At 41.7% G+C, this 27,171-nt stretch overlaps 1 protein-coding gene across 2 annotated transcripts in view; it reads left to right on the top strand.

Annotated features, from left to right (window-relative positions):
• The window catches only part of UNC93A (unc-93 homolog A), a 476,402-nt gene that overhangs the window by 311,267 nt on the left and 137,964 nt on the right, over positions 1-27,171 (top strand). For both annotated transcript variants that reach the window (XM_069234531.1, XM_069234532.1), the window contains exons 4-5: positions 14,833-14,958; positions 25,248-25,459. In XM_069234531.1, coding sequence (XP_069090632.1) covers positions 14,833-14,958; positions 25,248-25,459 — 338 coding nt within the window. The remainder of the gene's footprint in view (positions 1-14,832; positions 14,959-25,247; positions 25,460-27,171) is intronic.

Genomic DNA, 27,171 nt, shown 5'->3' with positions numbered 1-27,171 from the left:
CTTAAATTTAGTACAGGCTTTGGCCTAGTTGCTTGGTTTCAAATTCTGCGTGATTTTTCCTTCAACTAATGAAACATATATTCTTGCTTGAAGTTGTATTTTTCCAGTAGAGCTGACTGGTACACTTATCTCCAAGGTTTCGTGCTAGGCCGGTTACATCCCCTTTGATACAAGGTCAGTCTCTGCAGGTGCGGACAATGAAGGTACAGATAGTAAAATAATTGGCAAACCATGATACAATTTGTGTTCCAAGGCTCCAAGGACAGTGTATGCATAAATGAGAGCTAGTAAAAGACAATTTTGATTGGACAATTTGAAGCCAACCTATGAACCCTCCAATGGAAGACCCTGCAGAATTTGGAATGTTTCTTACTTAAACCCACCGAACAAAGAGAAGTCAGCCATTTTCCTCGATGCCAGTTTGAAGCCTGATGCCAGACTCCATTTTGGACGACACCCTGATGCCCTTTTCTCTACCCGAGAGAAAGAGACTTTAAGAATTCTCACCCTAGAGACTTTAACTTTGATTTGCCCCGTTTTGCCCATGCAATAACTTTGCCCTATTCTCCTTGCCGCTGCAAGGAAGTTTGCCCTTAACTTTGCCCCTTTGAAATTTGCCCCATGCTGATCAACCGGTACCTGAAGGACGAAGACTTTTCTTGAATGCTGATTGTATTTGGTAAATATGAAAGGATAAATGTATTATGCATTGTGTTTTTCCTTTTAGGTACCAACTGCTAATTTTGATAGAGTCCTAGCTAGAAGTTTTCCAAATTTGTGTTGACAAAATTCGTTTTGCATGAAGTCCCACATGCCGATGCTAATTAGAGGTTAGTCGAGGTATTCATTCAATGTACCATGCTAAATTGAAATCTTGTTATGCTGACCGAATGTATGCAATTAGTCAAATACAGTTAGTCATATTTGTGATTTGCATTGCTATAACAGAGTGTATCATTATTCAGATTTTAAGTAGATTGCGTTTCTTCCGCCGTTATGGACAGCTAGTAATGTTCATATACATATATCAATTGGTTTTGAGACATATATACATCGTGCTAGCTTTGTTAATATAGGGAAATAAATTCACTAACTTTTAATAAACTGGTGTGGTTATTCATGACTGAAAGGTCATGGGGCGCCGAAATATCAACTGTTATTGATTTCTGATGCGCTATATTGACCTATTAATTGAGTATTGATTACCGATTACAATAGTTATTGATTATTGATCTGAATGACTCGACTATTTTAGGATGAGGAGAGCCCGACTCGGTTAAAAGATTCACCGACCTCCAACGTGTCCAGGTACAGGTAATTTATAAGGGCTGGACGCGTTATCAGTAGATGGTAGCAGAGATTGATGGTTTAGCCCTTTGGGACCCCATCCGAACAATAGACAGAGTTAAGTTAGAATTTTCTTTGATAAAACAAGTTGGAGAGATGATGATGCCCTAAGTCCCCAATGACTTTCCCGGAATCTCGGAGCTTGCGAATGAGGAACATGGAGGTATGAGAATGGTCTCAGAGTTTCTAGTGACGGTATGAGTGAAGTTAGGGTTTTGCGCTTGCACAGCTTATTGCCGCAGACTAATTGAGAAGTTTGTGAGGATTTAAGGGGTTAAAAGATTTTAGAGGAGTGTTACTCCAAAGGCGTGAGAGTAGGGAAGTCGTCGAACTTCACGTGTGTGTAGCGCTTTGAGCAGAAAAAATTGTCCACGTGGTTGTTGATGTTGAGACGGGCCCTGCGAGGTCAAGAGACTCCGGAGTATGTTGAAAAGTGTATGTGACACTTGTTTGATGTTGTGATCTGGTCAGGTTTAAAAGGTTGATCGGGCGTGGTCAACAAGTCGGTATGAATGTTGCGGAGTGAAAGAAAACTTCGACTTTGAGATTTGACGAATTCTAAAGTGCACTAGAATAGTTCATTGATCAGTTGAGAGTAAAGTTTGCGGGTCAAATTTTGCTTGCGAAAGTGGGAAACTGAGAAAGATGGAATAACTGCCGAGGCTAGTGAAAAATCCCTAAGGTTTCTGAAGCGATTGTATTACCTTTCCTGTAGTAAACCGACAGATCTGTTTTATTCTTTTGGTTAAGTGCTCGCGTTATATTGCAGAAATTAGTTTATGAGTGAAGCCGAATGAAAAGAGGACAAGCCGCGGGACTTTGTCAGCCGCAGTGTGTGAGTGTGACGTCACTAGGAGCCGCGCTGGGATAGGTCGGTTGGTGAGAAGGGTCGCGCACGGATTGGACGCAGTCCGTGAAGCGCAATTGGAAGGGGAAAGGCAAGCGAAGAGTATTCCGGGAATTAAAGTCGCTTATTGATTACATATTTTAGAAAAACAAAAGACGAAAAGATGAAATTTTTCAAAGCATTTAAGAGTGCCATGAGGGGAGATGTTTATATTAAAGCAAATGTAGGAGAAGAAACACCGCCTGAGGGTACACCAGCTTACATCGTCATTGAAGAAAAGGGTGTAGCACCATGTCTTTGGTTAAAACAATGGTGCAAATTAACAGAGAAACATGGAAGTGTAGCGTTCCCTATCCACGGGTCGTTTAATCTAAGAGTTTTAGAAAATCTGAGATTTGCGCTATACGACATGAAAGTACCTCCAAGACCAGCACAGTTTGAGGCACTAGCAATTTGGGAGCTAATAGCTAGAAACCAACAACAAAAGAAATTTGAGACAAGAATAAGAAAAGTAGAAAAGACACTAGCGGATGCTAGATGGGACAGCACACAAAAGGTTTGGAGATCAGACGTATTGCAGGGGATTAAATTGTTTCCAGCGATTACCGAGGAAGCAGAGACGGAAGGAAGGAAAGCCACCTATAAGACAAACAGGAGTCAGTTCAGAGAGAGAGAGAGGGCAATAGAAACTCGAAAAGGGGAGACGAGTCAGATGATGAGGAGTTCATTATACAATTGCTGAATGATCGCCCACCACCATATGTGGAAAGCGAAAAAGGCTCAAGCATTAGTACTGCCCCTCCAGAACCAATACAGGGTAATGTAACACCAAATTTGAGAATATCTCAGAGGCCGAGCAGCTCCGACATGCCTTTCTCACCACGAATACCACAGATTCAGAGAATGTACCCAGACGTGCCAACATTGAAACCTGCTGATAACTATCAGCCACAGGTTCAAAGGCACTGTTGCGATAAGCATAATATGGGAATGACTTCTGATTCAATGGCACACGGAGGACAAAACTGTCAGAGACCGACATTGATTCAAGCTGAATCAACACAGTTCTCGATGCCCCAAAAGCAGACACAAGAAGTGCGAGTAGTAGAAAGCCAGTTAGGTATGCCAGCAATGATGAACCACAATGTGGGGATTAACATGCCACAGAATTCGGGGAACAGACAGAATCCAGATGCAATATCTCTACCTATCACTGTAGGTCCACCAGTACCACTGTACATACAGGCAAATTCAAGCACAAGCGACCAAGGGTTAATGATACAGAATGGGACAGGGAGAAGATGCATAGAAACCACTCCAGAGACAACTCCGATAGCGGCACTGCCAAATGGATCTGGGTCCTTGTCGGAATTTAGTCCAATTCCAATTTGCGCTCCGTCAACCGTGGTGAGGTCACATCCACCACTATTAGTACCGTTAACCTCACAGACTGCAACATTACAGAAACTGTCAATGGCAGTTGATGTAACTGCTACATTGATGGGACTGAACGCGCAACAGTTAACACAATGGTTCAACAGCCTGAACTCCCCACAGAGTACATCTAGCGGGAAGGGAGAAGAATACCTGAATAAAATAAGGTTGGGTATGGAGGCAGATGAACTGGTAGAGGGAACAATGGGTTTGAACAGATTAGAATCATACACAGAGGAAGAACTAAGATACATGTGCCCTAGGATTACAAGAGAAGTGAGCAACATACATAAGAAGTTACAAGAAATCGCAGACAGAAATGAGATCGATATAGGTAAGACCAAACACCTGAGCAGAAGTTACAGGTTAGACTTTGAGACAAAAGATTTTGAACACATGAGATCTGCAGGGATGAAAACACACCTTAAGGAGATACTGCAGAGTGCACAGGTCTGGAGATGTTTAGACAAATGGGAAAGTAGATGGGTTAAGAAAAAGGACAAAAAGAAAGAAAATACTCCAGAACGGAATGAGAAAAAACAACAGAATGACGATCTGATAACCATGTTACCAATGAGAGAGACAGCAGGGGGAAAACTTGTACATGTACCATGGCACAGGTGTGATATTCAATCCTTTACGGATGACTTTCCCAAATTAAGAGAGAAGCTGATTGAGTGGTATCAACAAACGGATAGATTTGTGAAACTCGCGAAGTGTCTCTGGGAAGACCTGAATACTTTATTTGAAATTGTGGTTCCGGCAGATTTGTGGGAAGATTGTAAAAGGGCTGTAGGTTGGCCGACGAGTGAACCAGAGAGAGATAGGGACACAGGTGCGCCATCACCTATGGTAATGAGTTTGTACCACAAGGTGATCGAGCACTTGAAAACCAAGGTTGCGTCGAAAAATGTGGATTGGCAAAGGATTGACAGGACCGCTCAAGAGGTTAAAGAATCTATACACGCGTATTATGAGAAGTTGTTGAAAGCGTTTAAAAATTACAGTGGCACGGAAACGATTGAGCCAAAGGACATGCTCCATTTTGTGTTCAGGTTTGTGGAAGGGCTGAGACCCGAAATTAGCCAGATGATTAAATCGCATTTGATTTGTTGGCAGTCAAAGTCGATCGATGAAGTGTTGAATTATGCAAAATACTGCAGTGATGAGATTGAGACAAAGCAGAAAAGATTGAAAGAAAAGGTGATGGTGATGCAGCTCAGAGCAGCTCAGACAGGTTTACAAGGTTTGCAAGGTTTTCAACAACAGATGCCGCAGCAGCAGCAACAGGGAAATGCTATGTTTCAGCCGCAGATGAGAGGCAGAGGCCGAGGACGTTTTGTGAACAATGGTCCTGATTTGAATACCGTTATGATTCCAAATGGTATACAGGCAATGAAGAAGGTGATGCCATGTCACACGTGCGGAATTGTCGGGCATTGGAAACGGGAGTGCCCAATGATGGTGCAGGAAGGTATAGGTCAGCAAAACAATGATGTCAATGCATTCCAGACTATGAGAGGACCGAAACTGAGAGGTCCGAACCCAAATTTTCAGAACAATATAAACCAGATGCATGGTTTACAACCCATGCAACCGCAACAGGTGCAAATGCCTTGTGTGCAAATGACACAATTGCAGCCAATGCAACAGCAGTTTCCTATGGTACCTAATCAGCAAATGCAAATACCCTTAGCACCAATGAATCATCAGCAAGCAATGCTTCCTCAACAGGTCACGGGTCAGGGAATGAGTCAAAATGACACAGTACACCAATTCCCACTACACAGCGAGAATGGAATAAACAATGCATGGGAGAGTGAAAGTTCAGATGAGGAGGGAAATTGTGTGCTTGCAGCATCTTTGGAAGTTGATCAAAAGGGTCCGTATGTGGAGGGAAGAGTTATGGGTCATCGCGTTTCATTCTTGGTTGACACAGGAGCTACACGTTCCACTGTTAGGAGCATTGAAGTACCAAATTTGCCACTTTCAGGGAGAACGGTTCAAGTAGTGGGAGTAGCAAATAGGTACCTGACGAACCCAATCACAGATCCAGTACAAGTCAGAATTGGTAACTATCAAGGGACACATAATTTTGTGGTATGTGACTCAAGCTCGATATCACTGTTAGGGAGAGACCTATTGTGTAAATTGGGATGTTCGATTATGTGTTCAAACGATGGAATTAAAATTCAGACGAGCAGTGATGGGGAAGAAGAGGACAGTGTAGAAGGGGACGAAGTAGAAACTGTTGATGAAGAATATCCCCTGATTACCCTTTACCCAATGATTACTGAAGCAGATATTCCTGCTGAGTTACAAGAAACAGTTGGAAAAGAAGTGTGGGATATGAAAGGAAAAGAGGTGGGATTGGTGAAAGGAGTGGAACCAGTGAAAGTGACTGTAAAACCCAATGTGACCTTTCCCCAGACCCCACAGTACCATATGGCACAAGACACCCTCATGAAAGTTGCCCAACTCATTGATGAGTTTGTAAAACAGGGAGTTCTGAAAGAAGTGTTAAGCAGTCCATGTAATTCACCAATTATGGGACTAATAAAGCCAAGTGGAAAGGTCCAAATTGGTCAGGACTTAAGGAAAATAAATGACATAATAATTAAATGTTGCCCTGTAGTACCAAATCCAGCTGTGATAATGTTTCGAGTCCCTTGCGATGCCGAGTGGTTCTCAGTCATCGACTTGTCACAAGCATTCTTTTCGGTGCCTCTTCATGAGGACAGCCAATTTCTCTTTTGTTTCAAATTTTTAGACAGAGTCTACAGTTGGTGTCGAATTCCTCAAGGGTTTTCGGAGTCACCGTCAATTTTCAATCAGATTCTAAAGAAAGACTTGGAAGCGTTGGAATTGCCATTCGAGTCAACCCTAGTACAGTACATTGATGACTTACTGATTGCATCCAAGACAGAAAGTGACTGCACAGCCGACACCATTGCCCTATTGAACCATTTGGGAAGGAATGGACACAAGGTGTCTCCTTCAAAATTACAATTTTGCCAGAAGAAGGTGAAATATTTGGGTCACCAAATAGAGAAAGGGTCACGAAAAATTATGAAGGAAAGAATAACAAGTGTACTTCAAATGAGTCCCCCAAAGACGAGGAGGGAGGTGAGGAAGTTTTTGGGAATGGTAAGGTACTGTCGCCAATGGATTCCCAACTTCTCAACATTAGCAAAACCTTTACTGAAACTGACCCAGAAGGATGCATTGGATGAAATTGAACTGAAAGGGGAGGAGATGGATGCTTTTATTGAATTGAAAGAATGCATGTGCAGGGCTCCAGCTTTAGGTATGCCTGACTACACAAAGCCTTTCACATTGTTTTGTCATGAACGTGATGCATGTTCCTTGTCTGTCTTGACCCAAGCCCATGGTGGCGTAAACAGACCAGTAGCATATTTTTCAGCTACTTTGGATCCGGTCGCAGCAGCACTGCCAGGGTGTTTGCGCGCCGTAGCCGCAGTTGGTATCAGCCTCACTCAGAGTGAAGGAATAGTGATGGGACACCCTTTAACAGTCATGGTCCCTCACTCAGTTGAGATACTTTTGACACGTTCCCGAACACAGCACATGACTGGTGCTAGACTCACAAGGTACGAAACAATAATTCTGGGATCACCTAATGTGAAGCTGAAAAGGTGCACTACGTTGAATCCAGCAACCTTGTTTCCCAGTGAAAATGCTGAAATTGAGAACGCTGAAGACATCGAGCACGACTGTCTTCAGGTGACTGAATTTTGCACCAAACCAAGACCTGATATCAAAGATACCCGATTGGAAGAAAATGATCAAATTATTTTTGTTGATGGTTCATGTTTAAGAGATGCACTGGGTGTATTGAAAGCAGGGTACGCTGTATGCACGGTAACAGGTGTTTTGGAAGCATCTTGGCTTCAAGGAGTTTACTCTGCACAGGTAGCAGAATTGGTAGCCCTTACTAGAGCTTGCCAACTCTCTGCATTGATGAAAGTTACCATTTACACTGACAGCCAGTACGGGTTTGGAATAGTGCATGATTTCGGACAATTGTGGTCACAGAGAGGCTTCATGACCTCTTCAGGATCACCAGTGAAAAATGGTGAAAGAATAAAAGAATTGTTACATGCCATCCAACTACCAGGAGAAGTAGCAGTGGTAAAATGCAGTGCACACTCGAAGGGACAAGATTATGTTTCTCTGGGAAATGGATATGCGGATCAAGTCGCAAGGTTTTGCGCATTGAACTGTATATTGCTTAGGGATGAATGGAATTTGATAAGTGAACCAGAACTCGAACCAAGCAAAATATTTGCTCTAAAGGTGATAGATACGATGGAAGAATTGAAATCCTTACAGAATGATGTCAGTGAGGATGAGAAACTCTCGTGGACCTAATCACAATGTGTAAAGAGACTAGATGAATTATGGGTTTCAAGTGAAGGGAAATTCGTTCTTCCAAATAGCCTTTTGACACAAATAGCCAGATTCTACCATGGACAAGCTCATCTTGGGAGGGATGCCATGATTAGATTGTTTAAAACCGATTGGTTTAACCCCAAATTCCGTCAAGTTGCTGAAGCAGTTTGCCACCGTTGCGTCATTTGCCAACAGATGAACGCAGGGAAGGGAACCGTAGTAAATTTGAGCCACATTGGAAGGGCAGGGGGTCCATTCAGCAGGATGCAAATGGACTTCATTGAGATGCCTGTGCATGTGGGCTTGAAGTATGTGTTGGTGGTTGTATGCATTTTTAGTCACTGGATCGAAGCATACCCTACACGCAGAAATGACAGTCTCACAGTTGCAAAACTACTCTTGAGAGAGTTAATACCACGTTTTGGATTCCCGATCTCTTTAGAATCAGATAGGGGAAGTCACTTCAATAATGAAGTAATAAAATTGCTTTGTGCAGCACTGAACATTGAGAAAAAGCTGCATTGTAGCTACCGCCCTGAAGCATCAGGTTTAGTGGAGCAAATGAATGGCACATTGAAATCAAGAATGGCGAAAATATGCGCATCAACAAACTTGAAATGGCCTGACGCATTGCCTTTGGTACTAATGTCAATGAGAAACACCCCTGACAGAAAGACTGGACTGTCCCCACACGAGATTCTCATGGGCAGAGCTATGAGACTTCCAGCAGTTCCTGCAAATGCGCTTTTGAATATTACAGATGATATGGTGTTAGACTACTGCAAAGGTCTAGCTGATGTGGTTCGATCTTTCTCTCACCAGGTGGAGGCAACCACCTTGCCACCGATCCAAGGTCCAGGACACGCCCTGAAAGCAGGTGACTGGGTCGTGATAAAGAAGCACGTGAGGAAGTCGTGTTTGGAACCCCGTTGGAAAGGACCTTTTCAAGTAATTTTGACTACTACCACCGCTGTGAAGTGTGCGGGAGTTCCCAACTGGATTCACGCCAGTCACACAAAGAGGGTGTTGTGTCCCACAGATGAGGAAGTTGAAGCGCTGAAGTTGCCAGTACCTGATAACAAAGTACCAAGCGCTGAGACAGAGCGAAAAAGAACTAGAAGCGAACAGGCAGAAATAGAGGAGGGAGAAGTATTCTCTGAGGACGAAGCAACTGATTCACTTGGGGAAGACCAAGGAGGAGCCTCAGACAGCGACGAAGCAGCTGAAGGTAACAAAGAGCCTGAAGCAGCTGAAAGTGACAAAGAGCCTGAAGAAAGTAACGGTGACAAAGGGCTCGAAACAAGTGAAGAAGCAGGAGAGCCTGATCAGAGGAGGGCTTTCCCAGAAGCAGACGATACAGAAAAAGAAAAGGAAAACCTGATTGACTCCCCAGAAGGAGGGGACAAGGCAGAACAGAACGAAACTGCTCAAACTCCTTCAGAAGAGATTGCAGGTCCATCAAGTGGACACAGTGCAAAAAGAAGACCAAGCATATCGCCAGTAAAATTAAGAACTAGAGAAACGTTGAACGACAGTGAAGGGCCAAGAGTGAAAGAGAAAAGGAAGATAGTGTCTGTTGTGGTACCAACACCAAGTGAAGAAAAGGACTTGGCCAAAGAGGAAAGTACCAGTGAGAAAGAATCAAAGAGAGATGCAAAATTGAAAAGAAAAAGGATACAGAGCAGGAGGTATTCCGGTCCGGAGTGGGCGTACGTAGCCAATAACGATTGGTCAGACGAATTCGTATCCCTCAGTCTTGAGAACGAAGAGGCAGAACTTCATTTTGGAAATAAAAACTTTATGGACTCTGTTGATTGAAACCATTGATCACCTGATTGACTTTTCAACCGGCTAAGACATTGCTAACTTGATTGACTTTGAAACCGATTTTGAGACAACGCTGCTAACCGATAAGAGACCAAGCTGCTAAAGCAAACTGTGTGAACATTGAACTCGTTCGGCTTTGTAAATACCTGCAAACACGCCTTGATAAAGTGTCTTCAACTTTCTGATTCTATACGGATCATGACCAGCTTCACTACACAGGGGCGTAAGATGAAGTGTTGTAAATACATGTGTATAGGCTTAATAACCGCATGCGTACTAATCATTGTAGCAATAGTTCTTGGAATGCATGGTAAAAATGAGAGTGAAACGAATGATGCTTCTACTTCTATACCTATTATTGTTACTGAACTAACAGCTCTGAAGAGACTTGAGCAAGACGAGAGACACTTGCATGATAAGAAGGAACTTTCATCTAACGTTTTCTATCGCTCACTGAGTGAGTATGTTGAGACCATGGATGCGAAAGATTGTTATGTGTGTACACAAATACCTACCTCAGTAGTGGAAGGGGTAACGTATCACAGCATGCCTCTTACGTATGGAATTACATGTAGTATAGTGGCTTCCAGATTTTATGCTCAAAAGGACATTCATTACTTCTATACTAATTACGATGTTACTTTTTTATATGTCCCCATAATAGGGCACCTGAGTAAGATAGCTCGAGATTATTATGCCAAATTAATGAGGAAATTCTTCGAGCCGATGTCACCTTTTCACACAGCTCACGCACATAGAGAGAACCTTACATGCTTGCTTTCACCAGTAGAAATAGAATTTTTAGACCGCACTGATGATAGGAAGAATGAAATGAAGGAGAAATTAGAGAGGGAATTACACGAAAGAACGTCTGTGGATAATTATGCTTTTGCTGCAATAAAGACACAAGGGAAAATAGCTTTAGATACATTGCATGTGGGAAGATTTTGTATACATAGATTTCAATCATATTATGACACAGTTTTTGTGGGAACGAGTGAATGCAAACATACGTATGCATTTCAATCTAAGTGGACGTTCATGCTGAATGGACAAGACCCAGTTATTCCTGGAGTATATTATATTTGTGGACTCAACGCCTATTATCGTCTTCCTAAAGGATGGTATGGGAGGTGTTATTTGGGAATAGTGTTCCCAAAGTTTTACCAACTACCCGACTTAAAGAAATTTCCAAGGCTGTCTGAATCACATCGTGTTCAGAAAAGGGAGACAGCTTCTGGGGTGGTAGGAGATATATTTGGAGCATTGATTCCTTCAGTAAGAGTCATATTGAATTCAATCAAAATACGAAAGTTGTCTACTATTGTGGATAACATGTTGACAAAGTTTTCAGGAGTTATAATCCTGATGGATGCTGAACTTGCTGCAGAAAGAGCTATGACTCTTCAAAATCGGCTTGCCTTAGACATCCTTTTAGCAAAGGATGGCGGCGTTTGCAAAATGCTTGGTACACGTCACTGTTGTACATATATACCAGATAGCAGTGGAAAAATTAGAACAATGCTTACAAACTTAACTAAAGAAAGTGTAGATTTAAAGGAATTGAAAGAACCCGGAGTTTGGGAGAAAGTTGGAAAAGGATTTGCTTCTGTGGGAAGTTGGCTCAGCAACATTTGGAACGGATTGTTACTAAAAATAGTAAAGGGAATATTAATAATATTAATTTGTTTATTAGGCTCTTGGGGAATATGGAAAGCTTTCAAAATGTTAAAAGCAAGGAACAAAAGAAAAAGAGAAGAGAAAATAGAGAACAAAATGGTGGAAATATATCGAGAAAAGTCAAAAGGGACTAAAAGAAAAAGGGAATTGACTGAAGTGCCAAATTACTATACAGAATTTTAATGGAATAAAATTTGTGGGTAGATTTGATGTGATGACATAATTAGTCATCAGAGGAGGGATTGATGACGCAGAAAAAGAGGGTCCAACATATATTCATATATATCGTATAATCAAAACATGTAATGTAGTGTGATTTTAGTAAAGAAAATAATGTACGAGGGAAATTGTGCCCTCGGGGTAGTTCACCATCATTTGTAAACGAGCTTTATTAATCATGAAGTATTGGAAATGTAGTAATCCGTCATAATCGCAAATGTATGCCATGATTTCTTGTTTGAAAACTGTTTTGCTTAGCTTAAATTTAGTACAGGCTTTGGCCTAGTTGCTTGGTTTCAAATTCTAACTGCGTGATTTTTCCTTGAACTAATGAAACATATATTCTTGCTTGAAGTTGTATTTTTCCAGTAGAGCTGACTGGTACACTTATCTCCAAGGTTTCGTGCTAGGCCGGTTACATCCCCTTTGATACAAGGTCAGTCTCTGCAGGTGCGGACAATGAAGGTACAGATAGTAAAATAATTGGCAAACCATGATACAATTTGTGTTCCAAGGCTCCAAGGACAGTGTATGCATAAATGAGCGCTAGTAAAAGACAATTTTGATTGGACAATTTGAAGCCAACCTATGAACCCTCCAATGGAAGACCCTGCAGAATTTGGAATGTTTCTTACTTAAACCCACCGGACAAAGAGAAGTCAGCCATTTTCCTCGATGCCAGTTTGAAGCCTGATGCCAGACTCCATTTTGGACGACACCCTGATGCCCTTTTCTCTACCCGAGAGAAAGAGACTTTAAGAATTCTCACCCTAGAGACTTTAACTTTGATTTGCCCCGTTTTGCCCATGCAATAACTTTGCCCTATTCTCCTTGTTGCTGCAAGGAAGTTTGCCCTTAACTTTGCCCCTTTGAAATTTGCCCCATGCTGATCAACCGGTACCTGAAGGACGAAGACTTTTCTTGAATGCTGATTGTATTTGGTAAATATGAAAGGATAAATGTATTATGCATTGTATTTTTCCTTTTAGGTACCAACTGCTAATTTTGATAGAGTCCTAGCTAGAAGTTTTCCAAATTTGTGTTGACTAAATTCGTTTTGCATGAAGTCCCACATGCCGATGCTAATTAGAGGTTAGTCGAGGTCTTCATTCAATGTACCATGCTAAATTGAAATCTTGTTATGCTGACCGAATGTATGCAATTAGTCAAATACAGTTAGTCATATTGGTGATTTGCAATGCTATAACAGAGTGTATCATTATTCAGATTTTACGTAGATTGCGTTTCTTCCGCCGTTATGGACAGCTAGTAATGTTCATATACATATATCAATTGGTTTTGAGACATATATACATCGTGCTAGCTTTGTTAATATAGGGAAATAAATTCACTAACTTTTAATAAACTGGTGTGGTTATTCATGACTGAAAGGTCATGGTGCGCCGAAATACCAACTGTTATTGATTTCTGATGCGCTATATTGACCTATTAATTGAGTATTGATTACCGATTACAATAGTTATTGATTATTGATCTGAATGACTCGACTATTTTAGGATGAGGAGAGCCCGACTCGGTTAAAATATTCACCGACCTCCAACGTGTCCAGGTACAGGTAATTTATAAGGGCTGGACGCGTTATCAATATCACTGCACACTTAAGTATGCTGCTTTGCGGAAAATGTGGGAAGAACCACGGGAAGTGGTAGGAAAATGGGTAATACATACTCAGAAATGGATGGGGTTGAGAAAAAGTGTAAAAAAGGCTTATATATACTCCACTTTCAGCCTTGGAGCAAGCCAAGCTCCACACATGGCCGAACACTGGTACTGCAACACACTGCCATAAAAAATATGGAGTCATGGTCTTAAAAGTAATATCCTATACGAACTAATGCTAAATTAATTAAATTAGTTTGACATCTTAATGATAGATAGATATTTTTTTATATTCCTGAACATAGAAAAGTTTATTTAAAAAATACTTTGAATTTTTTTTAAAAGTATTTAAATTAATCATATGCATAACATTCAACCAAGTTTACTAAAAATGAAATAAACATGTTAGTGAGTGTGAATAATTTTTTATTGTTTACGTTTAATTAATATGTTTACATAATGTATTAAATAATAAACCTTGAATACGGTGTGACATTTTATTTTATTAGTTCCATCGAAATTTAGTAAAATGATTTTACTTTAAATTATATATTTAAAAAATACGTATATATATGTAAAATAATAAACTATGAGAAATATCCACTTACAAGTGAAAAGTCACTTGTGGTAACTTTACAGTTGTACATTATAATGCAGTGGGGCACCACCCCCTCATTCGAGGAGGTGGATAAGTGCAAGTCTACACCTAATTGTAAATCTCTACCCGGTAATGAGAAATATAGATATGTATATTTATCTTTATGAAACGGGACTTAAGTGTCTCTAAGGGGGTCAGAAAGGAGAAAAAAACACTCCTATAGGTCAATGAAAAATCATGGAAAGGTTTTCTCCTCATGAAAAATATTTCTCATTGGGGAAAAGTGACATGGTGCAAAAGCTCTATGCCCCATAATTTAGTTATGAAGAATTTTCCAAGAAGTTCAAACCCTGCTTGCATAAATTGAGAGCACTTCAAAGAATCGAAGACTTGAAGATTTCCAGGGCTACTCCTTCTGTCAAATTTACCCAAACCCTGCGTGAATTTTGCAAAATTACTGCTGAATATAAACCCAGCATTTCACTAGAGTTTTGAAACCTTTCACTTGATAGTAATGGTCAGCATGACATAAATGGATCAATGACAATTTTCATCAGCATTCTGAAATACTAAAACAGTTAGGCTGCAATTGCTCAAAAACGTGGACTGATCAATCAGTTGAAAATGTTGTTTTGCACTTGTCAGATGGCGCAAATGTCGGTGACAAATAGCACCTGCATTGGTGCGATGAAACTAATACAGAAATGTCAGTGTAAAACTGCAACAACACCACCTATGTAATCTGTCCCCTCTGATTTCCATGTAAGGATATTGCACTGATTATGCCACAGGAATGTAAATAAACTTCTCTAACTGCAATGTTTTGTGTTCCGTTGCATTTCCATAGGTGGTCCTCAGAATTCAAACTATACAAATTGTGGAGCAGATGATTGTCCTGTTGTAGCAGTGGTGGCTGGAAATAATACAGGTCCATCAGATTCCCTGATCTACACTCTGCTTGGCATTTACACTGGTAAGCGCTTCATGGCCCACAGAAATGTAAGGATGACACCATTGCACTAGATCAAAGCAGTTATCAAAATTTTACCAGGACGAACAACATTTTTACATTTTATCAGTTGCTCAGCGGCAAGGGTGGTTTGCTTGGTGCGTTTGCACATACTTTAAGTCCATTCCATGGCTATAGGTCCTTCCTACTAGGTCTTGCCATGCAGCAGAAGTGGATGGGAAAATCCTTGAAAATGGTAACACAGGCGTACAGGGACGGAGTACAGGAGATTTTATTGACTAAGCAATGAGGATTCATATTTTTTTGGACTTTGGAGACTCCAGCATGGAAAACGGCTCCTAGTCAGTTTTATAGAAACACAAATTAGAGAGGCCACAGTTTTTTTAGGACCCCACTGCTGAATGCCTACACTTGATTTCACCTCATGTCTCTTTCATTCACCACCATACACTTCTCATCTTTTTATCTTGTTGTTGCATGTTCAATTTATCCCTGCTTTCTCCATTTGTCACTGTTTTCTTGTTTTTCTCTTGCTCCTTCTTTCTCCCTTTTTTGCCTTTCTCTCGCTCTGGGTCAAAGTCTGATGATGAAAATAAGTCCTGGTGCCAAACACGACTGCTGGTGCTCATAACCCGAAACCTACAGCAAAAGTACTGATCTCAATTCTTGATAATATAAGTTTCCCTCTTTGATGAAGAAATTACTGACGTCATGCAGCAGCATAGTGATTCCTCTGGCAGAGAGTCCTAATACAGAAGTTAGCATACAGAGGAAGTTACAATAGGTCTCCTTTCATGGGGATTGCAATATGTCATGGTTTTTGCAAAACGTTATTGTTAGGGAAGCTGCTGGGCCCCAATTAATCTTAAAAAACATTGACTGAAACTAAAAATATGTTATGGTCTCAAAAAAGCATAGTAGTCCCTGACACTCAAAGGAACTACTTTGTGTGTGGACATGTGCCTTGTGAAAGAACAGCATGCCTTAATTCACAGTGAAGTTAACCAGTGGCTGAAGTAGGCTGACCCATTGCGGCATGCTATATGGTGCAGTGAGTGGAAGCAAAACGTCAATGACACAACACACAAAAACAGCCAAATAGATGAAGAGAGTTAGCTGAAAGCCACAAACACACACACAAGGAACCATCAGCATTATATACATGTAAATGCTCATAATTCCCTTTATCATAGACAGAAGAATCAGTTAGGTCAATGCGGTTGTCAGTGTTTAAGCCTCAAGTATCAGTAACTGGATGAAGCCTGCCTCAGAACTCACATGCCAAATCTCAACTATATTCATGCATCAAGTCAAAATATCAATATCTTACTATTCTGACTGATTTGACTGATTATAATAAGGGCTGCTGACCATTAGCAGGTATATAGAGTAGATCGTGTATTCACTGCACTGCCTTTTTATTGTATATTCAACGATTCTAGCACTTTTCACTGAGGCATGTGCAAATGTGTTATTCAAGTTTGCCACCACTTCTGTTGATAATAATACACATATGTATACCATTATAGTTGAATAAATGGAATTTAGGATTAACACAGTCCTAACATACCCTTTATTGATTACAGTATAGAGTGCCTTCTGAGAGTCAGAAACAAAATTCCCCATGCAGAACATTACATTCTTTACATAATTGTACCTGGTTCCCTATGAGTTAAAGAGACGCCATATTATTTTGAGGCATATTTTCTCCTGAGCACGTTCTGTGTTTAAGATGGACAAAAAATCTCATTCACAGCGTTTCAGTAACTCATCATTTTATTATGAATGTGGAGATACGTTTTCGTGGATTGTTTTGAAATTATTTGCAACTGTTTAGGAACCAACTGCAAGAAAGTACTCTGCAGCTATTGTTCTAAACGTGATGTGCTGAAAATGTGTAAATGGGCAATGTGTTCTTTAGCATAAGACGCGTAGTTTCCTAAGTTGGCATTAGCTTTGCCCAAAGGCTGGGCTTTCATGCAGAGGATACATATGTATTTTTGCTCTGTAATGTATGAAATTCTTTGTTTACTTATGTATGACCTTGGACAATGAAAATTTCAAAATAGCCAGAAATGTGATCGCATTACCAACTTAACTATTCTTAATGAATAGAGCCTATGCTTAACGGTTCTTCCTCAGATGCGTTGATCTGTTGTACTCCAGTTCAGGGACATACGTCAGTACTAACTGTACAATATCTGTACAATAGGTTTCACAAAGAGAAACCTGTAAGGGTTGTACCCTTTTTCCTTCGTTTCTGCTTTAATGGTAGAACCTCAGGCTCAACTGCTTAAAATAATGTTTGATGCTTAGACATTCAAATCCCTTGGCAGTGATCATCTAATATCACAATAAACTGACAATGTCCTATTCCAATCCTGGACATAGGTCCCACCAGGTAGAGAAACTTGGGGAAGAATTAGGGATAATCTGAGATGTGATGTCAGTTGGTCAATTTCGATGACTATGGGGCATTTTATGACTTCAGTGGACAGAAAAGCCCGTCCACCGAAATCCCGATGGGTAGGTTACCGCCAGTGTGGCAGCCTCCATGCCGGGCACATTATGAACTTTCCGCTGGGTGAGCGTGTGGAAACACAGTTTCCGCCCCCTGGCCAAGCGGGAAACAGCATACAGTATTGTCTCCTGCTCGTAATAGAGCTGGTGGCAATGCTGTAGTGTGTAGCGTGCAGCAGCGCCCGTCGTAAAGTTCACTGTCTGCATTGCAACGGGGATGTCCAGGGGGGGTCCCTGCACTGCTCATGCCAAATGCATCCCATCTCTGACAGCCGTTTCATGGTGGGATTACCACCATGAAACCACTGGCGGAGAAGGGGGTTCTATTCCCAATGGAGGTGCTGGTTGCAGCGCTGACTTGACGGATTAGGACTGCGATCACGGCCAGACCGTTGTGTCGATGAAAAGTGGCGGTGCTGGCGGTCCGACTGCGGTGCTACTCACACGGTCGTAATATAGGGGTCGGACCACTACATTGGACCACCAGGTTCATAATGAGGCCCGCCCAATATGTGTTTGACCTGCTAATTAAGATGTGAAGTGCTCTTGTCCAATATCCAGAGATTAGGGTTAATGTCATGTATTATTAAGTGTACTAAGAAAATATAACAAACTCCTAATCCTACATTAAACAAGACATGGAATTCTGGAGAAGATTCCTCATGTTTCTCATGGAAATACATGTCTGGCAAAACATATTTTGCCACAATTAATGTATATCTTTCAGGTTATGGCCAAAATCATGAACAAGTAAACAACTATCTATCCACATTTTACTAGAACGGAGATCCATCCACAATTACATAATGTATTACAGCAATCATATGGATTGGACACTCCTTATCAGACAGCAGAACTAGACAGAAAAAACAGGTGTATCCATATAAGGAATACTTTGAGAAGTTTTAAAGTCATGAGTATACCTTTCCAAGATTGCATGTGGTGGCAGCATGTGGCTGTGCAACATGGGAAGTATTGCCAGATAAACTGAAGTGCATTCAGTGCACATAAACATTGACGCACATATTACAACAGTATATGGAGCACTAAAATCTGTCCTGCACTGAATATAACTGACATTAGAGATATTGGGAAGCTGTGTTTACCACCACTTATCAAAAGAGGATTGTTCGGAGGTGTATGTACTTACTCAGCTAATAGACCATATGAAAGGGTCAATATGAATTCACTATCAATGTATTATAGACCTATGTCTTTTCTAAGGTTCTTTATGGTATTTACCCCAAACAGTCACCAAAAATGCCTGAGATGCCACTAGGATCCAGCTGATGTTTGGCTGATGTGATGGGATTGACCCATTAGAGTTCATTTCTGTGACACTGCTGAAGATCACTTGGAAAGCGGCCTATGCTGGGACATGCATGTCTCTCCCACAGTTTAAGCCCTAGATAGCTACCAGTTAAGAAAAAAGCCAACATGTACTACAATCTTTATCTTTGGTCTAGGAATGGCAAAGATTGAATGTCCATGACCTTGAGGAGCTTGAATTACAGATTAAGGGCCAGATGTAGCAAAACTAGGTTTTGCGACTCGGAAATTGCGACTCGGAGCGACTCGCAATTTCCGGGTCTCAAAATCATATGCAGAATGATGTCTCAGACACCTTCTGCGAGTCGCTATGGGGTCGCAAAGACCCACCTCATTAATATTAATGAGGTGGGTCGCATTTTGCGACCCCATAGCGAGTCCCTGCACTCACAGGGATGGTGGCCTGCTGAAGTCAGCAGACCTCCATGTCTGTGACTGCTTTTTAAATAAAGCAGTTTTTTTATTTTTATTTTGCAGCCCGTTTTTCTTAAAGGAAAACAAGTTGCAAAATAAAAAAAATAGATTAGGCAGTAGGCAAAAACCCTTTTTGGCAACATTCACAAAGGGGAAGGGGTCCCATGGGGACCCCTTCCCTTTTGCAAATGGGTTACCACCAGTGTGACACTGGTGGTAACTGTGAATTGCTTTGCGACCGCATTCGCGGTCACAAAGCAATTTAGCATAGCGATGCGAGTCGCAAATAGGAAGGGAACACCCCTTCCTATTTGCGAGTCGCATTCACAATTTGCGAGTCGGTACCGACTCGCAAATTGTGAATGAGCATCGCAAACAGCTTTTTGCATGGTGCAAACTGCGATTTTCGCAGTTTGCACCATGCAAAATGCTTGCTACATCTGGCCCTAAATGTTGTAGAGTTCTCAGAAAATGGACACTTGCCAAAAGAGTAAAGAGGCTGTTTCCACTCTACCACCCCAATAGTCAGGTCTCAATAGCTGGGATCAGTATTGAGAATCGGGGTGAGAAGAACCAATCTTAGGCTGACATATTTTAGGCAGTAAATTGAAGTATTCACTTGCCTACAATATTTATCTTTGTAAGGGAACATCGAGCTAGCCAAAAAAAGTTGTTGGAATGTCATTGCATGCATCATAATTGCAGTAGCTCATACTTGTATTTGCTATGAACCTAACTTCAATTGTAAACACCTGGTTGTTGACAATTTTTCCCTTAACAACTGACCTAATCCACTTTGGATATTTGATATGTTTGTATGCCATGTGCCCCAGTTTATCGCAATCTACGATTACACATTTAAATAATGTTTTTAAAAGTAGGCCTCTGCCTCCCTGTGACAGGATAAACTAAGTGGCTTGAACAATAAAGACAATATGACTACATTTTCCCTTTCCAACCTCTTTCTTAAAAAGGTTCACATTTAATCATGATCAGTAGAAGCATTCTTGCTGCGCTTGGAAAAATGTAATGTTGCCACTCCCAGAGTTATTGTTTAAAATGTAAAACTAGCACTTACTCTGACGGTGATGATTTAAGTTGTTGCTTACTCTTGACTAGCCTTTAATGGAAAACCTTATTTTATGACACCAGTCAGAGGCAACTTTACCCCTTGACAGATTTGTTACAAAGAAACCCAAAGACTGGCATGAAAGTTTGAATCCTTCTGATGAAAAGTTTGTGGAGTGGGATTGAAATTACATGGTTACTGAAAATATGTACACAAGCACCCTAAATTTTGGGACCTGATTTAAATCAGTTCTTATTATAGTGTGTTTGCTTTTCTCAGACAAAAGTGAGCTTTTTGTAGGCAATACCCAATTTTAAAAAGGGAAATGAAGGCTTCGGAATTGCACTAGATTTCACCACAGTGCCCAGAACATGAATGAAGTACGGAGAGGAGGCATACAACTTTGCAGGCCCACCTTTTCTCACAAGGTAATAAAAGTAAGTCCTGCATGACTCTGTAGGGGACTGGATTCCTCCCCAAACATTTAAGAAAATCGGTTCTGCCCTGTGAGGGCCTCGCACTATGAGGCCTTCTATGTGGCGTTTGGAAAAAAAGCAGAATTATGACATAAGTTCCCTCACTCCCACCATGGGTTTCTAGAGAGATTCAGTAGCCCTGAAGCACGAATAGTCGCAAAATCCATGAGGCTTTCAGGAAAGCCTATCAACTATTGGAAGATCACACCAATAATTGTTTGCTCTGGCCTACTGCCTGGCACATTACAGCAGCTATAGGCATGATACTCATGGTCATCCTTGTCAAGAGATGGTCTGACGTTGGTGATCCCAGTCCTCCTTTGGTAAATACAAGCCTGTTGTTTCCTTCTGCCATCAAGAAACCCTGAAAGGAACATAGACATTTTCAGGATAAGAGTAATATCAGGGACCGGATGGGAACCGATCCACCAGAGTAAAAAAACTGGAAACCAGGAGGACAGACCACTAAGCTGGTTTCCAGAATTCTTTATCAGTTGGAATAATTGTAGCTGATGGCATGTTTGCAGGCAAAGGAAAGGGACTTCGACTGATGCAACAGTGAGAAAACCTTGGGCAAGGCAAGATAGTGAGCTGATAACCAATGAACTGAAGTGATCAAGAGAGTTCCAACACAATCACTGAGCTAGTTAGGCCCTTTTTATAACCAAAAGCAAACGATGACCTGGAAAAGGAAACAGAAAGTAAACCTGTACCACATATTGATGGCAGGAGATTAGTCACAAGGAACATTGCTTTCCAAAATCATTTCTGGAACTGAAATTAAGGGTCAGGCAACGTATGTATCTCAAAATGGCATAAGAAAGGAAAAATATGAAGGAGAAGGAAGCTACACAGATCTAGTAGTTGAATTGTTTTTCAAATTATGAATAGCAGAGAACATTCTTCTGCTAAACAACCTTTGGTTCTTAATTTCTGACTGATTGCATATAATTGTTTGGTAAGGAAAAAACACAAAAGGTGAGCCATCCTTTGAGCTGCAAGGGCAAAACATAGCTGCCACAAACATGAAGGAAAGCACCAATTAGTGTCACTTGGAAAGGCACCTCCACCACAGAGACTGCTGTGTAATAAGGGAGGAGCACAGTGATTGAGCTGGCATCTGGCTGGTGTTGGTCTGGAGGCCAAAAGCAATGTGGTGTCAACAGCCTTTGTGCAATGAATACCTGCGTAACAAGCATGGATTGTGGAGCATTCGCGAACGTACTGCTCTGTGTCATGTTTCTCTCTACTTGGGTCCACTTTTCTGTGAAGACCTCAGTGAGAGCCTAAGATCTTTCCATCCATAAAATGAATATTCTAGGCTCCCTTGCTTCAAAGGAGACCACAGGGAGGAGTATTTCAAGGGTCCATTGTGCTTGAAGACATAAAACTTCCATAGACACTTGGAGGAGCAGTCCAACAGTCTTATGGATTATTGCAAGTAAAATGGTGCTATATATCAATCAATCAAACACTTGTAAGGCATGGGTTATTACCCGTGGGGTCTCAAGGTGCTGTTGCAGGCATGCTGCTCACTCGAAAAGCCAGGTCTTGAGATCCTTCCTGAACTGCTTCAGCGAGGTGGCCTGTCTGAGGTTTAGTGGGAGTGTGTTCTAAATCTGGGCTGCGAGATAAGAGGCGGATCTGCCTCCAGCTATGGTCTTCCTGATTCTGAGGATGGTGGCGAGGGCGAGTTGGGAGGATCAGAGTTGCCTAGGGGGGGGTGTAGAAGGTCAAGCTGCGGTTGAGGTAGGCCAGTCCTATGTTGTGCGGTGCCTTCTAGGTGTGTGTCAGTAGCTGGTAAGTGATGTGTTTGTCGACTGGGAGCCAGTGTAGGTCTCTGACGTAGGCGGTGATGTGGCTGTGGCAGGGGATGTCCATGATGAGTCTGGCTTCTGCATTCTGGATTCTCTGTAGTCTTGTTTTGAGCTTCTTTGTGATGAGTAGAGTGCATTGCCGTAGTCTAGTTTGCTGCTGACAAGCACGTGGGAGACCGTCCTTCTTGTCTCGGTGGGGATCCACTTGAAAATCTTCCAAAGTAGGTGCAGAGTGTGGAAGCAAGACAATGAGATGGCAATGACTTGGCGGGTCATGGAGAGCGTGGAGTCCAGGATGATGCACAGGTTGTGATTATGAGGATCTCTGTCTTCTCTGAGTTGAGTTTGAGGCAGCTGGTTTTCATTCAGGCGGCGACTGCTCTCATTCCGTTGTGGAAATTTCTCTTGGCTGTTGATGGGTTGTTGGTCAAGGAGAGGATTAGTTGGGTATCATCGGCATAGGATACGATTTTTAGGCTGTGCTGTTTTATGATTTTAGTGAGCGGGACCGTGTAGATGTTCAAGAGGGTCGGGCTTAGTGAGGATCCCTGGGGTACTCCGCAGAAAGTTTCTCTCGGTGCCGAGGTGAAGAGCAGGAGTCTGACACTCTGGGTTCTTCTAGTGAGGAAGGATCAAATCCATTCCTGTGCCTTACCATTGATGTCAGCGTTGTGGAGTTTGGTGCAAAGGGTGGAGTGGGGGACTGTGTTGAACGCGGCGGAGAGGTCAAGGAGGATGAGGGTGGCCATGTCTCCGTGGTCCAGGATGGTGCGAATGTCATCGGTGGCTGTGAGGAGGGTTGTTTTGGTGCTGTGGTTGCTCCTGAATCTGGACTGCGAGGGAACTAGGACCTGTTTTACTTCGAAGAACTCTGTGAGTTGCATGTAGATGGCTTTTGCAGTTACCTTGGATGGGAAGGGGAGCAGAGAGACTGGTCTGTAATTCTTCAAATCCCTTGGGTCGGTGGAGGGTTTCTTTAGGAGTGAGTTGGTTTCTATGTGCTTACAGTTGGATGGTAAGGTGGCTATTTCGATGGAGCGATTGACAGTCCGGCAGAGCTCTGGTGTGGTGGTGGCGCTGGCCTGGTTGAAAATACGATGTGGGCACGGGTCTGAGAGGTGCCTCTGAGTGGATGGACTTCATGATTTTCCGTGTGTCTTCTGTGGTGATAGGGGCCCAGTGGTTCAAGATCTGGTGTGGGGTGGGGTCCGTGATGGTGCTGGTGGGTGCGGGCTTTGGCACCTGAATCCTTCGTATATGTCCTAGATTTTCTAGTGGGAAAAGGTGGCAAGGTCATCAGAGAGATTTTGAGACGGGGAACGTCTGAGGTGTCAGTTACGGGGTTCGTGAATTCCTTAACAATGGTGAAGAGTTCCTTGCTGTTGTGTATGTTGGTGCTGATGTGTTCTTGCATGGCAGCTTTCTTGGAGGGTCTGATGAGCTGCTGATGCGTGGTGACTGCAATTTTGTAGACTGTGTGGTCTTCAGTGGTTTTGTCGTTTCTCCACTTTCATTCCAGTCTTCTGCAGGTGCATTTAGACTTTTGGAGTTCTGTCCTGAACCAGCTTGGTTTCTTGTGGTGCTGGTTTCTGGCGGGGTCTCTGAGGGGGCTAGGTTGTTAAAGCATTGTGTGATCCAGCGGTGCAGGTGGTGTGCTGAGTCATTCTCGTTCGTGGCAACCAGTGGGGAGGAGTTAGTAAGTGCGTTGGTGAGTTGTGCTTCAGTGACTTTGCCCAAGCTTCTGCCAAGGGGACAGAGGACGTGGGGGTGTGCAGTGGTCTTCGTGAAGGCGAAATGGACGCATTGGTGGTCGGTCCACTGGTGTTCAGAGGTGTGAGAGATGTTGATGTTGTTTCCTGTCGAGAAGACGGGGAGCTAGGAAGCTTGCCTGTCAAAAGGTAGGCACTACAAACAAGCAAAATTTGGTATCGGGGCTCCCACTTCACAAAAAGATTATTTCTGTTTAATTATGAAACAAACTTCCCATGTAAGAAAATTGAGGTGAACCTCAACAATTGTATATTGCTTTATCAATTTAAACGTTGTTGAGATGGTTCTGATGTAACTCACCTCTGACTAAAATTCTGTCTACATTTGTAAATTAACTCATTGGCAAAACTTGCTAAGCATGGACCTAAGCCCGTATTAAATTTACTACAAACGTAAAGTTGGAATTTATTTATTTAAGATAATAATATATAGTGAGAACCTGGCCACCTAGGCAGCAGCGCTCCTTACAGCTCACAATACCTAGACTTATAAATTATTATGAAAAAGGTAAAAAGGTGCAATAATGAAGATTCTGGAAAGGAGAGCTTTTTAGGATTGAGTCGTATGTTTTCTTGTAGGCGATTCCAATCAATGGGCATGTTTTACTCAAGAAAACTTTTCAGTTCATTATATCAAAAGACATGAGCCTTCTGATTGAACTGGACATGCATCTGTACAGGTGTCAGCGAGCTCTGACTCATTTAATGTAAGATTCACAAACGGTAATGACCATCATTTGTTAAAGCGAAGTAGCCTTTCAAGTGCATTGAAAATCTCGGCAAATTGGATTTGTGGAGACATGTTTGTCAACACTTTAGAACGCCAGTAAAAGTATGATCTTTGCTTTAAGGGCTAATTTAAAATGATTTCTTATGTTCTGTTGATTCCATTCTGCAGGCAGTGGAGTACTGGCTGTGGCTCTTATTGCTGTATTTTTGGACCAGATAGATGTCGAAGCAGGAAAGAGCAAAGAAGAAAGTGAACAGCCAGTATGGACAACAGTATTAGCCACTTTCAGACAACTCGGAGATATCCGTCAACTACTCCTTATCCCCTTGACAATGTACAGTGGATTCGAGCAAGGATTCCTCTCTGGCGATTATACAAAGGTCTGTATTTATGAGATTGTATTATTTGACAAATATTCAAGTACAGGTGTGAATTCCATAACATAAATCACCTAACTCATTGAGTGACCCTGTTTAACAGTCACACAGTTAACAAAAATATCCTACTTCAATACTCTGTTGTTTGGACCGCCAATCTTGTGTGGTCTTGATTACAATGCATATTGCCTTTTTTAATCCAGATTTGTGACAAGTTCACTTAGCCAGACATCTCAAGATACCTGACCTCTGCAAATCAATGCTGTCTCTTGGTTTTATTGTTCGTATTTCCATTGCGGTACTTGAGCATTTCCCCTATTCATTCTTGTATATGCAGTGCCCTTGTTATTCATTTTTTTATTCCCAAACTTATTTTAAATGGTTGGCCAGCTGTTATTTGGATAGGGCATCAAATATTATATACCTGAAGTTCTGTTTTCAGTGGTCTATGTGCCTTTTCCAGAATGTCTTTCCAGTAATAAATCAAGGCCCAGATTTAAGTGGGCCCAGTACCGCCTTAGCGTCATGTTTTACACTAATGTGGCCCATTGAGGCCAAAATCGCAGCCCTAGAATTACTAAGAGGTGCAATGCATGCTTTGCTCCACTTTGTAACTCCTTGGGCCACAATATGCCAGCGCCAGGCATAATGTATCCCCTGTTAGGGGGACTGATAAAAATGGGCCAAAGAAATCTAAAAGATTTCTTTGCGCCATTTTTTGTGGCATTTTTAACACCTGCACAGAACAGACATTAAAAGGAGGCACACTATTGTTTACAATGGGCCTCAATATGCTCTGCTGGGATTAGCATCAACATCTTTGACGCTAATCCTGCAAAGCGTCAAATTAGCGTAAATGTTTTTGACACTAGTTCCCTAACTACCACCATGGTGCACCATATCTTAAATATGGTGCACACAGGGTGGCATTAGGGGGGCGCAAGAAAAGTGGCGCTGCATTGGGTGCAGTGACACTTTTCTTAAATCAGGCCCGAAATATTTATACCTGACCAAATAAATAAATCCCTTTATTTGTTTGCAATTTTCAGTAATTATCTGAATCTGATAGCTTCTCTATTTTCATTTTTGCTTGCCGTCTATTAATTGTTGAGGTGGATCTTTTTTATAGGAGTAAATAAAAAAAAGTTTACAGTAGATTAATATGACTTTAGTCTTCTGCGGCGATTTCACAATATAGCTGTTTTCCCTCCATGTCACGTGGTATTTCTAACAGGTTTGGATCTGACAGGAAATCCCTCAACGTCTAGAATGAGCCAAATCCTACTAAGGGTAGGGTACCTGAATTTGTAACAGCTTCCATCAAAGGTTTTACTACCTTTACGAGGGTAGTCATACATGAAAATTGTAAACCTGTGTCCCTCTCATATTAACAGAAAATGAGACCAGGTGAATGGAGGGCTCCAAATGTGGTGTGCAGCTACACTGTTAAGAGGTAGTTGCATCTCCTCTGGGGCATCTGGAATATGTTGGGAAGATGGAATTACAGGGTGAGTCCCCTCTTTGAAGCATTCTTAGCATTTTCAAATACTAGTCCATTCCACAAGATAAATTATGATAAAATGGGGTGCCAACAGGTGTGCGCCAAGGAGTAGCCTAACTGTTCACTGTGCCATTTTGTTCATTCCATCTTTACTTTCGTTTAAAAAATAGAAATGTGTTGGGAATGTTGAGACTGAGAACAGGTTATTTCTAAA

This window comes from Pleurodeles waltl, chromosome 5 (genome assembly GCF_031143425.1).
Source record: "Pleurodeles waltl isolate 20211129_DDA chromosome 5, aPleWal1.hap1.20221129, whole genome shotgun sequence".
Taxonomy (NCBI): Eukaryota; Metazoa; Chordata; class Amphibia; order Caudata; family Salamandridae; genus Pleurodeles; species Pleurodeles waltl.
Note: the sequence above shows the minus strand (reverse complement) of the source record. Positions and strands in the feature narration are given on the sequence as shown.